Below are 16,604 nucleotides of genomic sequence, written 5' to 3' on the forward strand. Positions count from 1 at the left end.
TTACGGAAAAAATAAAAGATAGTTTCGAAGCGAAATTTTGTAAAATTCGTGTCGTGAAAATTTTATACTAGATCTAGATACATGAATTTATCCAAGATTGCAAACTTGCAATAATTATACACTAATAATACGTTTTGATGGTACCCTACTGTACAAGTTTCTGTACGTTGAAAACGACCGTAGAAAATAGTACAGTATCGACGGTAGATTTCGTTCGAAATAATGATTTTTAAATTTTGCAAAATTTCTGTTCCAGGAATTATATATTACATATGCGAACGGTCCCGCCGGAAACCAGTTGACGAGGAAGACGCGAAGTTGGGCAGGTAAGCCTCGTTTCGATCGAAATCATTCGACACAACCCTAACACGAAACACCCTTTGGATCTTTAGATACTTTATTCGACTTTCCTATATACGTTACATCTATTTTACATTGTGCTTTTGGCAAGTCTGGCGCTACATTACCGTGTCATCGAACCTCCGCACCCCCATCATCGAACTTCGTTTAGAACTGTGTGGTCTCTATCTTTCTGCTTCCCAGCCGTTGAGAAGAATTCGCGACTTGAATCGAGATTTCCGCGGGAGCCGTGACTGACACACAAATTAGAACGCGAGAATCTGATCAATTCCTGTCCTTTGGATCGCTCGCGAGCACCCGGGTTACCGGTTTGTTGAAAACTTGGTTTGTTCGAGTTGTACAATGCTATTAACATCAACCGGTGCACGAACAACACGTTCACGGGCGACTGAATACACACAGGATAGCATTGGATAAAAAGTTTACAGTTAACCGAATTAATTGAGTTGGAAAATTACGTGTACGTTAATTTCAAGTGAAAGAGAACGGATTAATAATTTAGCATAGAATCGAACGGTATGTATTGTTAATAACGAATCGAACGAAGTGGAATAATATTTTATTAACAAACTTTCAATGATACGTTGATAAATTATAAAGCAGAGACACGTTAGCCTCGAATGGAAAAATTTGAGATAAAAGACACTTGTACAGGGTGTAGAGAAGATATTTGTCGTGGTTATCACGGATGGATCTACGTATTTCAATGAATGGAAATTTGCGAGGAAAACTTGGCAAAAATTCACGTCCTCGTTTTCAAATCGAGGAATTTCTCTATTTCAACGTATTCTGTTCGTTAAGTGGATAAAAAGTTGAAAAAGAACCGTTTGTCGCGGACGAACCGTTTACTAGCAAAACGTTGTTAAAGTTTCGACCAATTAGATTGCGCGGCGCGGCGCCTGAAAGCAAAGCGCTTCCCCCACTTATACGTGCCGAAGTTATCCGCCGACGGAGAACGCGATTTCAATCCCCTCCACGCGACGTATTAGCTTTGTACGAGGCGCGTACACAACACCGTAGACCGAATCAAATACGTAGATTAATCTGTGAAACCGCTGACACAATTTTCTTCCACACTGTATACACCAAACCCGCGTGTAACGATTTATAGTAGAATGTATCAAAATTATTATACATATTTTTGTGTTCATTTCTGTTATCGTACAATCTTCTGAGAAAGGCTTGGGGAGAAGCTTTCGTGATCAGAGTTTAATAGAACTTGGATGAATCGGAACAGGGCATCCTTTGCCTTCCGTTCGTACATTTGCCTCCGAATCGGAACGAACGTTTGTTCGATAATTATTGAAAAAAAAAAACCGGTTAGAATCTAGCCCGCCATTAGGAGACACTCTGACCCTCTCGCATCTTTCTCTTTTTTTTCTTTACCGGTAGTCTTTACGGTTGGCGGTTTCCATTGCCGTATTGCGACCAAAAAATGGCCAATGTCGCCGGGGTCACGGCCATCCAAGACTCGGGTAGTGGAAAAAATACCATTAGATTGGTCAAACACACTGCCATGTAAGAGAGATACATAAGTGAAATCAGTAAGAAGCATGGCCCCTCTCGAAGGGGCTCTGACACGGCTTTCTACTTGGCATGATATTTTTTTATTTAACGCTCTCCGACTGTTTCTCCCTCTTCCTCGTATAACTTCTACCCCCCACCCGCCCCGTGGATGCCGGTGAACATCCTGGAATGTCGAACGCACACTCGTGGCATCTGTAGGGATGCAATCGACAGACCCGTCGATAAAACAGGATTCGAGCATGACAGAATTCTTTTTCGCCTGTTCTTTTTTCCTCCTCACATCTTCTATTTTTTTTTGTTTGTTTTGTTTTTCTCTCTTTCAGTCAACGCATCCCACCCACCGCCAACCACTTTTCGTACGAGAGCACGTTCTACGGTTCGTGCAACGAACGTCACATTTTATTAAGTTTCATTTAGTGCTTATCTATTTCTCTCTGTCTTCCTACACCACTCTTCACGCGCTCTGCATAAAACTGTCGCCATTATTCTCGCCCGTGCTTTGGCTATGCTGCATGAGATATCAACACTCTGAAGTGATATTAATTGCTCGTTAACTACGTAGCACACCCACCATCACGCTCTAATTTACCCCGTCCCATTCGGCCGTGGATCATGTACGTAGGTAATTCAGTCTCGTTACGTCGCGACCGAGGCCGAAATAAGTGTTTGATCCGCGTGAATGTACCGTACGTCTAAAGAACAATACGAAAACTTACCCGAATTTCTGTACATTTTTTTCGTCTCTGAATGCCTTCCAAAGCTACGGGACGTCTTTCGGTATCCTGCCAGTGTTTCGCGCACATATTGTACTACTCACCGTCTTGTTGGAACACACACGGGAAAGGAACCACGGTGTTCCTTGTTGCAAATACACGATACTAACGAGTGATGGCATGCCTTATGCGTATTAATCGATGTTGCACCACGCGCCGCATCTCTCGACATGCTCTTTTATGCCCAGTAATAGAAAAGTAACCGTAACGATCGCGCGGCAATGTAACGTTTGCGTTGAAAATAACCTCGTTTGCGCATTGAAACATTTTAGAGACGAGAAGGAGCCGTTGAAGGAAGAGAAGAAGATCACACCGATCATCGATTCGGGTCTGCGTCGAGAGACATCTGTCACCTTCGACGGGAAGAGGTCCGTCTCGAAGACCGGTTTCGTCGGCAAGGACTCGGCCGTTTAGATATTCTTCCGGCGTACTAGATTGTAAATCACCGTGGAAACACTGTTTCTGGCCAAAGTGTTCTCGAACGATACGAAAGGGCTCGTACATCCCGGAATGTACACGTAGTGCGCGGTGAACGAAGTTTCGCGGGCGTCGGGACGCACGATTCCTTTCACTCGAATACCAAAACAATTCGCGTGTTATTATGGACTCGCGCGGGAACGTGAAGCAACGAGAGACGTGTCACCGACGAAACTTCGTTCGTCGTTCCGTAGCGCGCCGCGCGCGCCATCTGTCGGTGGTCGACCAGTACGAGAGATCGTTCGACTGCTTTACTCGTAGAATATCCAATGATCGACGCGACAATACGCGCGTACATTCTTGTCGTCTGTCCCCTTTACCCCCACCCCCTCTTCCGGAGGATAAGACGGAAAGCTGTAACCCTTTATTGGTAAGCACACAGTTTACGAAATTATTCGGTACAAAATTAACGACACGTATGAATCATTGCGAGATCCACCGGTAGTTTTATAGCTATATTGCGACAGTATGGGAAGCCTTAAAAAGAAAGAAATCTCTCTCTTCCCCCACGCCCCTCATCCCCTCTCCTCCCTCGTCCTTGTAATCGCCAAAGCATACGGGAATACAAATGTAATCCACGATCTATCGCGAAACGAGTACGAAACGGACTCGTTCGAAGATCGTTTTAGAGGGGGGGGAAAAAAAACATCTATCTGATGTAATATAACTTAGCGAATATTGCAATGAGAAACTAGATAGATCGCTTACACGAGGAGGAGGAATGTACAAAATTTATCGCGAAATTGGTAGAAGTTGGTTGATAAATAGTGATCATTGCTTCGAGGCACCCTCTAGATAATCGCAGTCTAGTACGCTGGGTAGTACTGTTTTATCGTGCGCACAGCACAAATGGTAATAAGAAAACTGTTCCCGAATTTCGTCTCGTTTCTTCTACGATGACAAAGATCAATCGTGCAAACGACCGTATCCAAGTGGCATCGAGAATCAATTTTTTTTCACGAAGCAGAAACGAACGGAATGGGAACGCACACACTCTCTCTTACCGAGGTACGCGATTTCGCGGCAACCTCCGATCTGTGTATATACTTTCGAAAGTTATTATATCTCTATACGACCCCATTCCTGTAAGTTTTTCAATTAGAAGCCGTATTATATGGTCCACAACACAGACACGTTTCATTTTCTAACGTTCGGCACGATTCCAAACGCCAGGTTATCGATTTCGTGGTTATACGTCTGACCTTGGTTCAAAGACTGATTCCTTTAAGTGTAAAATTTCATGAAAATGAATCGTACTGGTTATCATTGACGATCAAGTAACTCAGGTCACTCTGACTCGCTGTTCGCGTGTATCCTTTGACAAGAAACATCGCCAGGTGTGTTTCCCATAGTCACGAAGAAATTTTACGTAAAAGACACACTTACTGTTCGGCTTTCGAATGTAACTTCTTGCCTGCCACGAACATGACTGACATATTGGTTACAAACCGTGCGTTCCTTCGCGGTTATATAGTTAATTAGTTGCGTTTTCTACTTCGAGGTGGACACCTGTCGCGTGTATTGTTCTTCTTTTATCCGTGATAATTTATGGTGATAGTTTACCGTGTACATTTTACAATGTAAAGATTACATCGCCGAGACGTCGCGTACAAGAGCAGCCCAACAATTTCCCCCCCGTTTTTTACGTTTTTATTACTAATTTTTTTTTTTTTTTTAATGTATCCTGTGTTAGTTACTCTGTAAGTAAGGAAGTAATCGAATCGAGAATTGGGCAGCTTTTGCGATGGAATTCTGGTCGGTAAGATAGCATGTCGTCGAGATCGCATTATCGATGCGATTTAGAAACAGTATACCTAAGGACTGTAAGATACGGAAATTAGAAGGGAGTTCTGAGAATGAGGTTATTCGATACACCGACTGTGGCGACAATCTACTCGGACGTATCTCTTTACATTAAAAAATCTCTCTGAATATGTATGTATAGTGTAATCAAAAGCAGCGACACTTTCGATACTGGGTAAACAAATTCTTACCGCTTTAGAAGAACTTGTATGTGTTGCAACACTTAGCGATTGTAACAAAGATTCGAATTTCCGTTTCAGGGCACGTAAACAAAAGGAGAGAACAATCGAAAGCTGCCATATATTATACTATTCGATAACGTAAAATACCAGTTTTGTCCTAATGTGTAAGATGGCTTTTCGAGAAAACGCAGTTAAAATGTGATAAGTTTTTGTAAATGCTTGTAAACGTTTTTCCTAATCTTTAAGGAGTATTGAAAATAAGTTTAGGAGGGTCCGGTAAGTTTAGACTGTTGTATGCAAGTTCAGAAGGTGCGTTCGCAAAAATAAGAAAAAAAGAAATTGACAAAAATAACCGAGAGTGTAATCGTGTATATTTATTCGAGGGGATAATCGTACCTACGTGTTAAAAAAAAAGAAGAAAAAAAAAAATAGTGAAAAAATTAAAAGCAACCAATCGTCTCCCCGCTTGCGAACACACTTTCTGCACCGGTAGCTTTTTTACGTACCGTAAACACAGAGTTTTGCCAAATATATAGTACTTATTAGCTTGTAAGTCAACGAGTACATATTATACACAAGAAAAATATATCTATCGACGAGAAAAGAAACAAAATGGCGAGTTGTTCGTCTCGTAATCGTCACATGCAGTATTTCGAGCCTTCACCGAGTCGTTCACCGACTCGGCGAAGGGTAGAAGTCACGTTTATCTAGCTATTTTATATTCGTTGCCAAAATCCGTAACCCAAGTAGCTTCCCACGAAAAGTATTACTGCGCATCTTCCAATTTAAAGAAACAAAAAAAAAAAAAATATTACGAATATTATTAAAGTTTGTAGGTGTAAGGCATATTTTTTATGTATGCTTTTTCTGTACGCGTCAAGGAAACGTACTCGACTAATAAAGGATAAAGAACATTTTGAAGGTCAAATGATTCACATCTACGTCTGTCACGCATTCGTTTAATTCTAAAATTTATTCCTTCGTACGTTGACTCTCGGTACAGTTTAGAAAAAATACATTTGCGTATTTTACCGTATAAAAAAAGATCTTATACTAATAGGCATGCGAGAAGTTGAAAAAAAAAAAAGACTTTGATTTAGAGAGCAAAACGGTGGTCACGATAGTACGTTATTTGAGCCCGCGGTATCGTGTGTACTATCGACACGCACGTTTAACCCCTGAATCAATCAATGTCACGTTCTTATCAAATATACACTGTAGGCGACCGCACACGTTATGGCACTGCATTTTACCACAATTAGGGAAGTACATGGCCAAATACGGATGATGAAAAAAATAGTAGCGTACACAAAATTCACTGTTTTTTTCCGTTCAATTGTAAATTAGAAATAATGGCGTTTCTCAATAACGGCACGACGGGTTTCCTTCAACGATTGCAAAACGCAGCAATCCACGAGTCGATGTCTCTATCACACTTCGATGCCTGTGTTTGAAGGTTTACCTTTCTTTATCAACAATTGTTCCACGTTTAACTGCGGTGGTTCCGTTCGCGTGTGCCAGACGTATACCTGAAAAAGAATGATCAAGTTAGCCAAATCAATCGCACGATCGCTCTGTACAAAAGCTAACCTATACGTGCCTTTCTGCAACGACCCGCTAGTGGCTCCAGCTCGTCCTTGGTGACGATCTGTCGCAGGATCTCGCTCTCCTGGTAACCGCCTTGAACGTCGTACGAGAACTGTGCGTCTCTGTTCTCTAGTAAAAGTCGCAGGTTGATAGCGAATCCAGCCATGTCCAACGGAAACGGACGATCTGGCTTCCAGGCCGCATTGAAACCGATTACCTTATTAGTAATGTCATCACATATTGGTTTCTCCACCATTAAACCACCGACTAGACCTACCGGCCACACACCGACCTTCTGAATTTTCTCCATCTGGAACGCAGGTTACGTAACGTTTCCGTGACTGGACCGATCATTTCGCCGCAGACCGTTAATGTCCTTACCTCGTGGAAGAGCTTGATCGAATACGTATTGTCATCGTCGGCGAAATACACGATACCTTTGTCGGTTAATTTCAGAACATCGCGGAGCCAGTGCAACGCCGCGTTTCGTTGCTCGACGCCACGTGGTTTCTTCCAGTTTGGATCGTTTTTACCTAATTTATAATTGGACGGAGTAGGCGCGGCTAAGTGTGTATAAATTAAACCGCTGTTTTCCAAAAATCGTGCGACGAGTCTCGTTTTCGTCTCGGAGTCCTCGACGACGATCCAATGGAAGTTTGGTATGTGCAGGAATGTCTGCGCCAATCGAGTCAGCTCGGCTTTTTGTACAGGTCTGGCGAAAGTAGGGGTTATGGCGTAGATCGTGGGCTTCTCGGCGAATTCCTGTTTACCGTTACCGCTGAACACCCCGTGTCCCTCCAGCCTCTTTATTATGCTGAACGTTAGATCGTATGTCTCCCGTTGCTCGATCAACATCGTTTGCAGGGTGTCCTTCAGTTCTCGCCATTTGTGTTGCTCTTGGTAATCTTTCGAAAACAACAATTATTATTTCGACGAGGTAAACACAACGCAAAAAATATTCTAGAATTTCGTTTATGTACGTTCTACGACTCAAAGTAGATGTAAACAAAACCATGTGACTACGGCACGACCGTGTTCGGCAAGAGGCTATTTCCCGAATACGTACAAAAGTGGTAGTTACTTATGTATTAAACATTTGAACGTACAAAATGACAGTACAAAGCATGCTTAACAAAGAAAGGTAACAGTTAATCGGACGATTTGTTTTTGTTCACATGGATACCATTAGTTTCAAAATTATCATCAATAATATCGTCCAGTTTCTAAATTTCTTTCACACATTGAAGGAAATTACTCCGCTTCTCTACAGTTATTTAATGCGTTGCCTCTATGAGTAAATCTTTCGTATTGCTAAATTTAAAAATCGTATTAGATGAGTCTGCACAATTTTTAATTTACACCCAAAAGTTTTGTTTCGATTTTAGTTGCATAACAAACTTTATTTACATCAACATTCATCTTTTCATGGAACGTGTAATATTGTAGAATATTTGAGATTCGAAGTTTGCGGGCAGAATGCGCAAAGGGTGTACTACGCATCGTGTGATGTTTATGCATAAACGCGTTCACATGCGTGAGCCGCTCGAATCTACGACGGGAGATGTAAATGGAAAATGCACAGTATTGGATGAATACTTACAGATGTAAGTTTGAAATGCAATTATATGAATCAGGAACAGTACCAGGAACCCTCTATTACACCGGAAAATCCCCCTCATATTAAATTTACTGCCAGATTCGTCAGTAAGGAACACACTTTCTGTCATGGTTGCTGCGCCATGATACTGCTTTACTATGCCAGTGTTGTTAAATGGACCGAGTCTTCTGGCGCATGCGCATAGAAGATGCGTCAATACAGTGCTTTGATCCCATAAGAAAAAGATGTCTTATAGCTACGTATTTTCATGTTATACAAAATTATCTAAAAGTTGATGAAAAACAGACAAAGAGCACGAGAAAAGATAAGGCGAGGTATATGTACATAATTTTTTTGCGCAACAAATCGTGCATACGATCTATATGAAATATTGATGCAGAAGCTGGACCGAAGATGGGAAGGATGTTGAAATAATTGTCATGTAAAACTCGAAACAGCAATTTTATCCGTGTGCCGGGACCCGCCAAAACTGATTTTCACGACACTGGGTATGCACATTGCTGTTTTCACTGTCGCGAGCCGCGCGTGCGCAAAAGCAACCGGCTAATTTGCCAACACTGTACAAAGTCAGTAGCTGACTCAACATTCCCAGATCACTGATCCAAGATCGCTATATCTGGATGCTGATACGACGCTAGCAGGTGTACAAAGCCTCTGTGATAAAGCGGAGGTTGCCATCTTTTAGAATAAACCGCGAGCGCCATCTGATCGGCAACCGAGGAACTGTGTTCCCAACAAATGCTCGTTTCTCACGTAACTCGTAGAGTAACGAAGCATTGCAGAGTACGCAGAAAACGTGAACCATAAATTGGTTACACAAATTTCGACGAGAAAAGCACTAAATCATACTATATAGTACACACTATGCTATGTTCATAAACAAAGAATGCATTTATATGAATCATAAATGTAATACACATATATATATATATGATTTATTACTTAAACGGTGTAATTTTTTTCTCGGGACTGATCCGAAAAGTTGCCAAACCCTGTAGAACGTAATAGTATTTCAACCGTCATACAGGCGGCGTATACGGTTTTCTCAAACATGGCAGTCTCCAGTTCCCGTAGAAGTTACAGATCCGCGCTGCATCCGTTAAGAATATAGAGATCAGTGTCCCGGATGGACCAGGCTTTTCCGCGCATGCGCGGTTCGATGACGTCAAAAACAGAGACGTACGTAACCGATGTATGGGCATCGAAGTGCAACGGCCGTCGACAAACGTGTTGACCAAATAAGGGTGTTGCGTGAACATAGGTTCGGTATCTTGCGATGAATTTTGAGTCGAGATCTGCTTTTCAAAAATCTTTGCTTCGGTTCCTTCGTTCGTATTCCGAAAACTTTTAGACAACTTTTGAAACAACCAAACAAGGGGCCGCACGACACCCGATTTTCACTCGATCAGAGCACTGTACTGACGCCGTTTTCGACGCGTATGCGCGATAAACCGCGGCTCACCTGGGAACACCGATGCCGACTATTCTTGGATGCAAGGTGCACGGCCTTTCATACGAGAATCGGCGGTGAAATTTAACCTCAAACGCAGGGTCACTACGAAGGACACGCCGCACGTCACTCCGCGATTATGCGTGTTAATAGAAAGGTGAATACGAATAGACGCTGCATTATCAACAGAGCTCGATTACAGATCGACGCGAGGATGGTGAAATTACATTACTTTCGTCGACTCGGGCGAAATTCAGTTTGTATTTTCGCCGAAACGAAACGACCGCGAGACACGGTTCCCTCCGTCGCCATCGTTAATTTTACGAAAGAATAATCGCAAAGTATCGTACAAGCGATACGTCGGACGCTCCGTCCACCGCGTAAAAGTCCCTAGACTCCAGCTGCGCGCCCGAGTTCTCGCCGATGCAACGGCGCGAAATTCAAACAGCGCTTCGCGCGATTCTACGCGACACGCGCGTACCGATAGACCGATAACGACCAAACAACGAAACAGTATACAAAATCTGCGCGCCGAATCGAATCGATCGACTTCGAACCTCCACGATCGAATCTCGCGAAGAATCGTGCAAAATCTCTCGAGGTAACCCAAGAAGTAAATACCGATCGGTGGATTTCGTTGAGGCGGTTGTTTGGCGAAAATTCTGGAAAATTGACACTCAATGGATATTCGCGAGAATCGAGTCGCGTGGTCCTGCCGGGTGTCCCGGAACGAGAAAACTCCCTAGACCCCCGCGCGTGGCAAGCAGCGACACCGACCGGCCGAGCGAATTAGGCCGTACTCGGAGCGGGCGCGTGCGGTATGTACGAGGCGCGCGTAGAAGGGCGCATGCTGGGACGTGTCACGGGCACGCGTGTGTCACGATCGCCCATATATTGCTGTCGCGAGTGGCCAGAAGGCGCCGCGGCGGGGCGCAAGGAGGGCGGCGTTCGAGGCTTGGGAGAGCAGACAGGCGCGTAGGATAGGCCAGGCCAGCTCACGGTGGCGTTTCCGCAGCGAGCGCACGGTTATCGTGTCTCCCATGCTCTCGGCTCGCCGCGTGTACGGCTCGCGGTACGAGAGGGTTGTCTCTCTCCGTCGTTATCGTTGGTTCGCGTAAACCGCCGAGGAGTGGCCGGGAGGTATAACGTCGTCACGATAGGGGGAGACGATAGATCGTCGCGTCGTCCCGTGCCGAGTGTCGATGAATTATTTTACGGGGTCCGAGTCGATATAGGCGTAGCGCGTACACCGAGCACAACGGGGGAAGAAAATCCCGCGTAACGCCGCGCAATAACGAGGCCGCGGGGATACTGGTCGTTTTCGCACGGTCGTACGAAAATCGACGACGAAGACAACGACGACGACGACGACGACGACGACGACGACGAGGACGAGGACGACGGGCTGCTGTGCTGCTGCTGCTGCCTGTTCGCGACGGCGGTGGCGGTGGTAGTGGCGGTGTGGCGTTGGTGGTTGCTTCCTGTCCGCGGTGGTGCCCGTTAAGGTAGTCGAGGATCGCATCGTGGTGGTGGTGGTGGTGCCGATACTACGGAGTGGTGCTGCGCCTCCGTTCGACGACGGTGGCGAGGGAAAGAAGGAAAAGTGGCCCTCGAGGTTACGAGGCCAGAGGAGAAAGTGGGTGTTGCCGGAGTGACAACGGGTGGATCGTACGGGGTCCTCGACGCCAGGACTCCGCGGAGGGACACGCACCGGTGACTTTGATCGGTCTAGGATGCTCGTCGGTCGACGATCCAACGGTCGACGTCTCGCAACCTGAGTGCCGCCCGATCCTCCGTAGAGGCTCGTGCGCTCCGTGAGTAAAACAATAATTGCGTTCGTGGGAACGGGTTTCAATTTTTTTTTCTTTTTTCTATCTTTTCTCTCTCAATTCTCTCTCTCGTGTCTCTTCGTTCGCGTTTCTCGTTTCGTTGTCAGACCTCGTGCAGTAACCCCGCAGGGACGAAACGCGCGTTCGACGATCGACGAGAATCGTCATCACCGTCGTGTCATCCCCTCGTCGCTGTTGGTTCAGTGGGTGGGATATCGGTGCACGGGGCGGAGGGTAGGTAACATCGGTGTTCCTCGACCACCCTCAGGTGCTTTCGGCAGGGACGTTGGTAATTCGACGGCTGCGAAGGAAATAGAGGTCGGATGCAAATTACGGAGCGTGGACGACGAGGCGGTGTGTGTATGCGCGCGCGATGGGCACGGTAATTGGGACGAGGGGACGCTCGTTCGGTGGGCGACGGGGGAGAGGATGCGTTGGGATACACTTCCCCCTTTTCGCATCCTCTTCCTCGTTTTACACGCCTCCCCCTACCTCCGCCGCCCTCCGACCGTGGATTTTGCCTTGTTTCTCGCCTCTCGCGCGCGTTTCGTTCTTCCATCTCTCCTTCTCTCTCTCTCTCTCTCTCTTAGGCTATTTCTCTCTGTCCTTTTCTCTCTCTTTCTCTCTCTCTCGCTTTCCCAACCCCCGACGCTGGTAAACAGGAGTCACCGGCGCGCGAAGTACACGGGAACGTGGGTAAAACTCGGCACCGACGGTCGAGCTTTTCTCCCCTCCCTCCTCCTCCTCCTTCTCCTCCTCCCGGACGTAACGAGGGGCCCAGCAATGTTATCGCGCGCGACGATGACTTCGTGTGCCCTTTCCGTTACCGACTCTCTTTCCTCTCTCTCTCTCTCTCTCCCTCTTTCTCTCTCTCTCTCTCTCTCTCTCTCTCTCTCTCTCTCTCTTTCTCTCACCCCTCCTCTCCTCTCGTCGGATAACAGCGGTACACGTGAATACCAGAAATAATACTCGAGGCTCCTCCGCGTCGACCGGCCCGACGAGTAGAACATCCCTCCGCCTCCTCCCCCACCACTCCCCTCATCTCTCCGTTCCATCCCTCTCTCCCCTCCACGCTCGTTCTTCGCCCCGTGCGGTGTGCACTGGCCTCGATTAGTTCTCGCTTAGAGAGAGAGTTGTGACCGGATTATTCTTTTTTTTTTTTCCTTCTTTCCTTTTTCCCTTCCATTTTTCCTTTTAGGGGCGACGCTGGGGACAAGGCGGCGCGGGGCGGGGGCCGGCGGAAGGGGTGCGCTAACGACGTCACCGTGTCGAGTGAGTCACGGCTTCTAAATTGATCCCCCACCGTGCTCGCTCTTCCTCCTCCTCCTCCTCCTCCTCCTCTTCCTCTCGCGTTCCACGGCTACACCCCCGACTCCACCTCCCCTAGCCCAGCTCGTACTTCCTCTTGCTTCTACTCCACCTATTTCAGCTTTTTCTCTCCCTTCGTCAACCAACCCTTCCTCTCTTTTTCTCTTTCTCTCTCTCTCTCTCTGTATCTCTCTCCGTCGCACTTTCTGTCTCGTTTTCCGTCATCTCCATCAACGAAGCTCCGCCGCGTTGATTCAATTCCCGCGGATGCAACGTTCCCGCCCCGATTCCCGCGACGTTGAAGAAATACGTATCCGGGTACAGGTCGAAACGATCGTGACCGAGGTCGTTCCACGAATGCGACTACCGTCTACGGATCCACGGTGACGGTGGACGGGGGACGTTCAATAATTTCGCAAGGTTACGCGCACCGTCGATATCCGCCGGTCGCGCTGTTTCGCAAGAATGATCGATCATCCCCCTCCGATTCCTGCTTACGGTCGCTCGAGTGGAAGATAATGGCCCCCCCTGGCCCGACGAGCACGACCACGACGCTACGTGGATCGCCACGGGCGCTAGCTAGCCAGCCAGCCAGCTAGCTAGGTCCGCGACGCGGCTTCCCGGTTCAGGAACCGTGATAAGATTAAGCGCAGATGATTGCGCGAGTGACGCGTCGTTATCGAACGGGGGATCGATCGTGAAACAGGCCACCCGGTTCTCGAGGACTTCGACAATATTTTTACACTCGTGACGTTTCGAAGAAAGGGGAACGAAAACGGGTCCAGCGTATCCGCGTCGCGTTCGATTCGACGTCGTCGACGTCGTCGTCGTCGTCGTCGTTGTCGTTGGGTTCGAGCGATTCGTGCCTCTCTCCCCACCCTTCTTCCTCTCTGTGACGTTACGGACTAACGAGGGAACACCGAGAATCGTTGGACGCCGATTTTAACGAATCTCGTGTCCTCTCTCGGAATCGTGCTCCGCGTTTCTCTTTGGTTTTTGGGTTTCGCTGGGACACAGTGGGTCGATGAATGTTTTAATTTTATGTATTGGATTGTTCGGAGAGTCATTTCGTTTTACAAAATGGGGAATGTATTGTTTGATAAAATGTTTATACACTCTAAAAGAATCGTGTTTTATTTTTACCAAGAGTACGAAATTACTTTTCGAACAACCGAAGAGTATTTGTATCGGGTGGAATTTAATCGAATTAATTGTTTACTGAGAATATTGTTTGTCAGATTTGTATTATAGATAATTTTAAAATTGTCTTTGGTAATTGTGTTTTTATAATGGTAGCCTCGTTTTAACTATTCTCCTCACCAGATAGACGATGTTTTAATTTTATATTATATTTGTATTGGATAGAATTTACTCGAATTAATTATTTACTGAGAGTATTGTCTGATAGATTTGTGTTATAGGAGTTTTGTATTTTTAAATTTTTAGATTTCTGGAGGGCACAGTGGGTCGATGAATGTTTTAATTTTATGTAGTGTTTGTATCGGGGGAATTTACTCGAATTAATTATTTACTGAGAATATTGTTTGTCAGATTTGTGTTATAGATACTTTTAGAATTGTCTTTGTCTTCTCGTCTTAACTATTCTTCTCAGCAGGTAGACAATGTTTTAATTTTATATTATATTTGTATTGGATAGAATTTACTCGAATTAATTATTTACTGAGAGTATTGTCCGACAGATTTGAATTATAGAAGATGGTTAGTTTCTTTTTAGAATTGTCTTCGGTAATTTTGTCTTTGCAATCGTAGACTCGTTTGAACTGTTTAGAGGGTAGTGTGTTGTAATAAGTTCCACGCATATGTACAGTGGAATTTTTGTCAAGCGTGAAGAATCGGGTTAATATTCCGCGTCATAATTAAATATTTGAATAATCTGTTCAATTTTTGTCATTTTGAATCATTTTGCATGTTTAACAACTATGCCCGAAAGAGCCAAGTGGAGGAACCACCCCATCGATGCGAGAAAATTTACTTCAAAAATTTGTATTCGAATTATTTGATTTTAAATCCGATCTCCAATTTATGATGAAATAAATTACTCGGGATTAAAGTTTAATGTAATTAAACGTGTGAAATTAAATATACTGTATTTGCGAATTGAATTATTATTGGTAAATACCATTTAATAAATACGGATTTTCGGTGTATTTTGAAATCGGTTGTACATAAATTGTTCGTCAAGATACAAGTTCCTCTAAAAGCTCTTTATACCAAGATCGTATTCGTTCTTTTTCGTGCCGGTCCGTGTTCTACATTTTCCTCGTTTTTTTATTGTTTAACTTGTGTTAAATTTACCGTTCGAATATTTCGTTTACTCGAAGATAATATTAAAATTCACGGCTTGAATAACCAACGAAGATCTATATATTCCATTTTCATAATTATCCTCGTTGTACTCGTCTTATGGCACCTCGATAAAAATACGTACTAATATCGTTCGTAACCGAGTAAACACGAAATCGAAAAATTGATTTTTTCTTGCACTTTCTTGAAGTTTCAAAAAAGTTTCAAAAAGAGATTTCAAAAGAACGCTTTTAAAATAGTAAGTCAAAATTCGAAAAAAAAAAAAAACGATAAAGATGCGCAAGCTTTGTTTTTTTCTTCTCGAATTTTGGTTACGTATAAAATGATCGTTCAATTTTTGCACGAAACAGGATTATCGAAAAATATTATAAACTTCTTTATAAAATGCAAAACTTCGAACGAGATAGACACTAGGACGGAATCGTAATCTATACGTATGTATCGATTCTAATCGCCGAATCGTGGTCACCGATTACGATAACATTTTCGGTACAGCATCGCGATAATACTGACACTACGACCGTTCGATTGCAAAACCGTAGTAATTTCGTTTAATACAATGCACGCTTTTAACCGCGCGCGAATGGAACGTATTAAATAGGCCAACTGTATATTCTTGGTAACGAGTCACAGATTCATTGTTTTCGCTTCATTTATTGGACGTGGAAAATATAAAATCATCGCTATCGTATACACTGGATCGTCGAAAACCTTTGGTCGTGTTTTAATGCGCGCGAGCAATTTTACCGCTCGATTGAAAGGAAACAGGTAAAACGGGTCGTTTCGGAACTTATTATTTCACGTATCTCTCGAAATGTTCGATAAATTGCATCGGTTCTATGTTTCCTTTTCTTCGAAACGTGATCAAACTTTTCTGCCTATTCGATAGATAAACGACACCTTTCTCCCTCCCCCTATTTGTCCATCTATCTGACTACCTATCTATCCATCTAACTATTTATCTCCCTATCTGTCTATCTGTCTACTTATCAGTCTATCTGTTTATCTGTTTATCTGTTTATCTGTTTATCTGTTTATCTGTTTATCTGTTTATCTGTTTATCTGTCTATCTGTCTATCTGTCTATCTGTCTATCTGTCTATCTGTCTATCTGTCTATCTGTCTATCTGTCTATCTGTCTATCTGTCTATCTGTCTATCTGTCTATCTGTCGATCTGTCTATCTGTCTATCTGTCTATCTGTCTATCTGTCCATCTCTCCATCTCTCCATCTATCCATCTATCCATCTATCCATCTATCCATCTATCCATCTATCCATCTATCCATCTCTCCACCTCTCCATCTCTCCATCTCTCCATCTCTCCATCTCTCCATCTATCCATCTATCCATCTCTCCATCTCTCCA

At 44.4% G+C, this 16,604-nt stretch overlaps 3 protein-coding genes and 1 long non-coding RNA gene across 12 annotated transcripts in view; 2 read left to right on the forward strand and 2 right to left on the reverse strand.

Annotated features, from left to right (window-relative positions):
• LOC143147700 (uncharacterized) overlaps positions 1-3,221 on the reverse strand; it is a 46,406-nt gene extending 43,185 nt beyond the window's left edge. For both annotated transcript variants that reach the window (XR_012992326.1, XR_012992327.1), the window contains exon 1: positions 2,604-3,221. This is a non-coding gene — a long non-coding RNA (uncharacterized LOC143147700). The remainder of the gene's footprint in view (positions 1-2,603) is intronic.
• Fas2 (neural cell adhesion molecule fasciclin 2) overlaps positions 1-6,036 on the forward strand; it is a 233,999-nt gene extending 227,963 nt beyond the window's left edge. For 3 of the 5 annotated variants that reach the window (XM_076313167.1, XM_076313143.1, XM_076313157.1), the window contains 3 exons: positions 257-326; positions 1,753-1,878; positions 2,933-6,036. In XM_076313167.1, coding sequence (XP_076169282.1) covers positions 257-326; positions 1,753-1,878; positions 2,933-3,074 — 338 coding nt within the window. In that variant the 3' untranslated portion in view covers positions 3,075-6,036. The remainder of the gene's footprint in view (positions 1-256; positions 327-1,752; positions 1,879-2,932) is intronic. The other 2 variants (XR_012992319.1, XM_076313177.1) reach the window with 2 other exon arrangements.
• Positions 6,037-6,071: 35 nt separating this feature from the next.
• Positions 6,072-10,035, reverse strand: Glcat-i (Glucuronyltransferase I). Of its 2 annotated transcripts, none has more exons than XM_076313208.1 (4): positions 9,790-10,035; positions 7,091-7,614; positions 6,723-7,019; positions 6,072-6,651 (listed from the first exon to the last, which is right to left on the reverse strand). In XM_076313208.1, exons 2-4 carry the CDS (start codon positions 7,562-7,564, stop codon positions 6,553-6,555), a joined length of 870 nt encoding a protein of 289 aa, XP_076169323.1. In that variant the 5' UTR covers positions 7,565-7,614; positions 9,790-10,035; the 3' UTR covers positions 6,072-6,552. The 2 variants fall into 2 exon arrangements, with proteins under 2 accessions (XP_076169323.1, XP_076169317.1); XM_076313202.1 differs by lacking the exon at positions 9,790-10,035 and adding an exon at positions 8,310-8,590.
• A 767-nt stretch (positions 10,036-10,802) lies between these two features.
• The window catches only part of LOC143147646 (protein FAM135A), a 59,905-nt gene continuing 54,103 nt past the window's right edge, over positions 10,803-16,604 (forward strand). For all 3 annotated transcript variants that reach the window (XM_076313079.1, XM_076313131.1, XM_076313120.1), the window contains exon 1: positions 10,803-11,591. The gene's annotated coding sequence lies outside the window, so the exon portion shown is untranslated. The remainder of the gene's footprint in view (positions 11,592-16,604) is intronic.

Source organism: Ptiloglossa arizonensis, chromosome 1, assembly GCF_051014685.1.
Source record: "Ptiloglossa arizonensis isolate GNS036 chromosome 1, iyPtiAriz1_principal, whole genome shotgun sequence".
In the NCBI taxonomy this organism is placed as follows: domain Eukaryota; kingdom Metazoa; phylum Arthropoda; class Insecta; order Hymenoptera; family Colletidae; genus Ptiloglossa; species Ptiloglossa arizonensis.

Bases quoted from the DNA above. Each gene is read 5' to 3' on its own strand.
- Glcat-i (XM_076313202.1), bottom strand. From the start codon at position 8,436: ATGACAGAAAGTGTGTTCCTTACTGACGAATCTGGCAGTAAATTTAAT. The intron at 7,615-8,309 runs GTAAGTATTCAT...TGTTTTCGAAAG, and splicing joins TGCATTTCAAACTTACATCT to ATTACCAAGAGCAACACAAA. The intron at 6,652-6,722 runs GCACGTATAGGT...ATTCTTTTTCAG, and splicing joins TAGCGGGTCGTTGCAGAAAG to GTATACGTCTGGCACACGCG.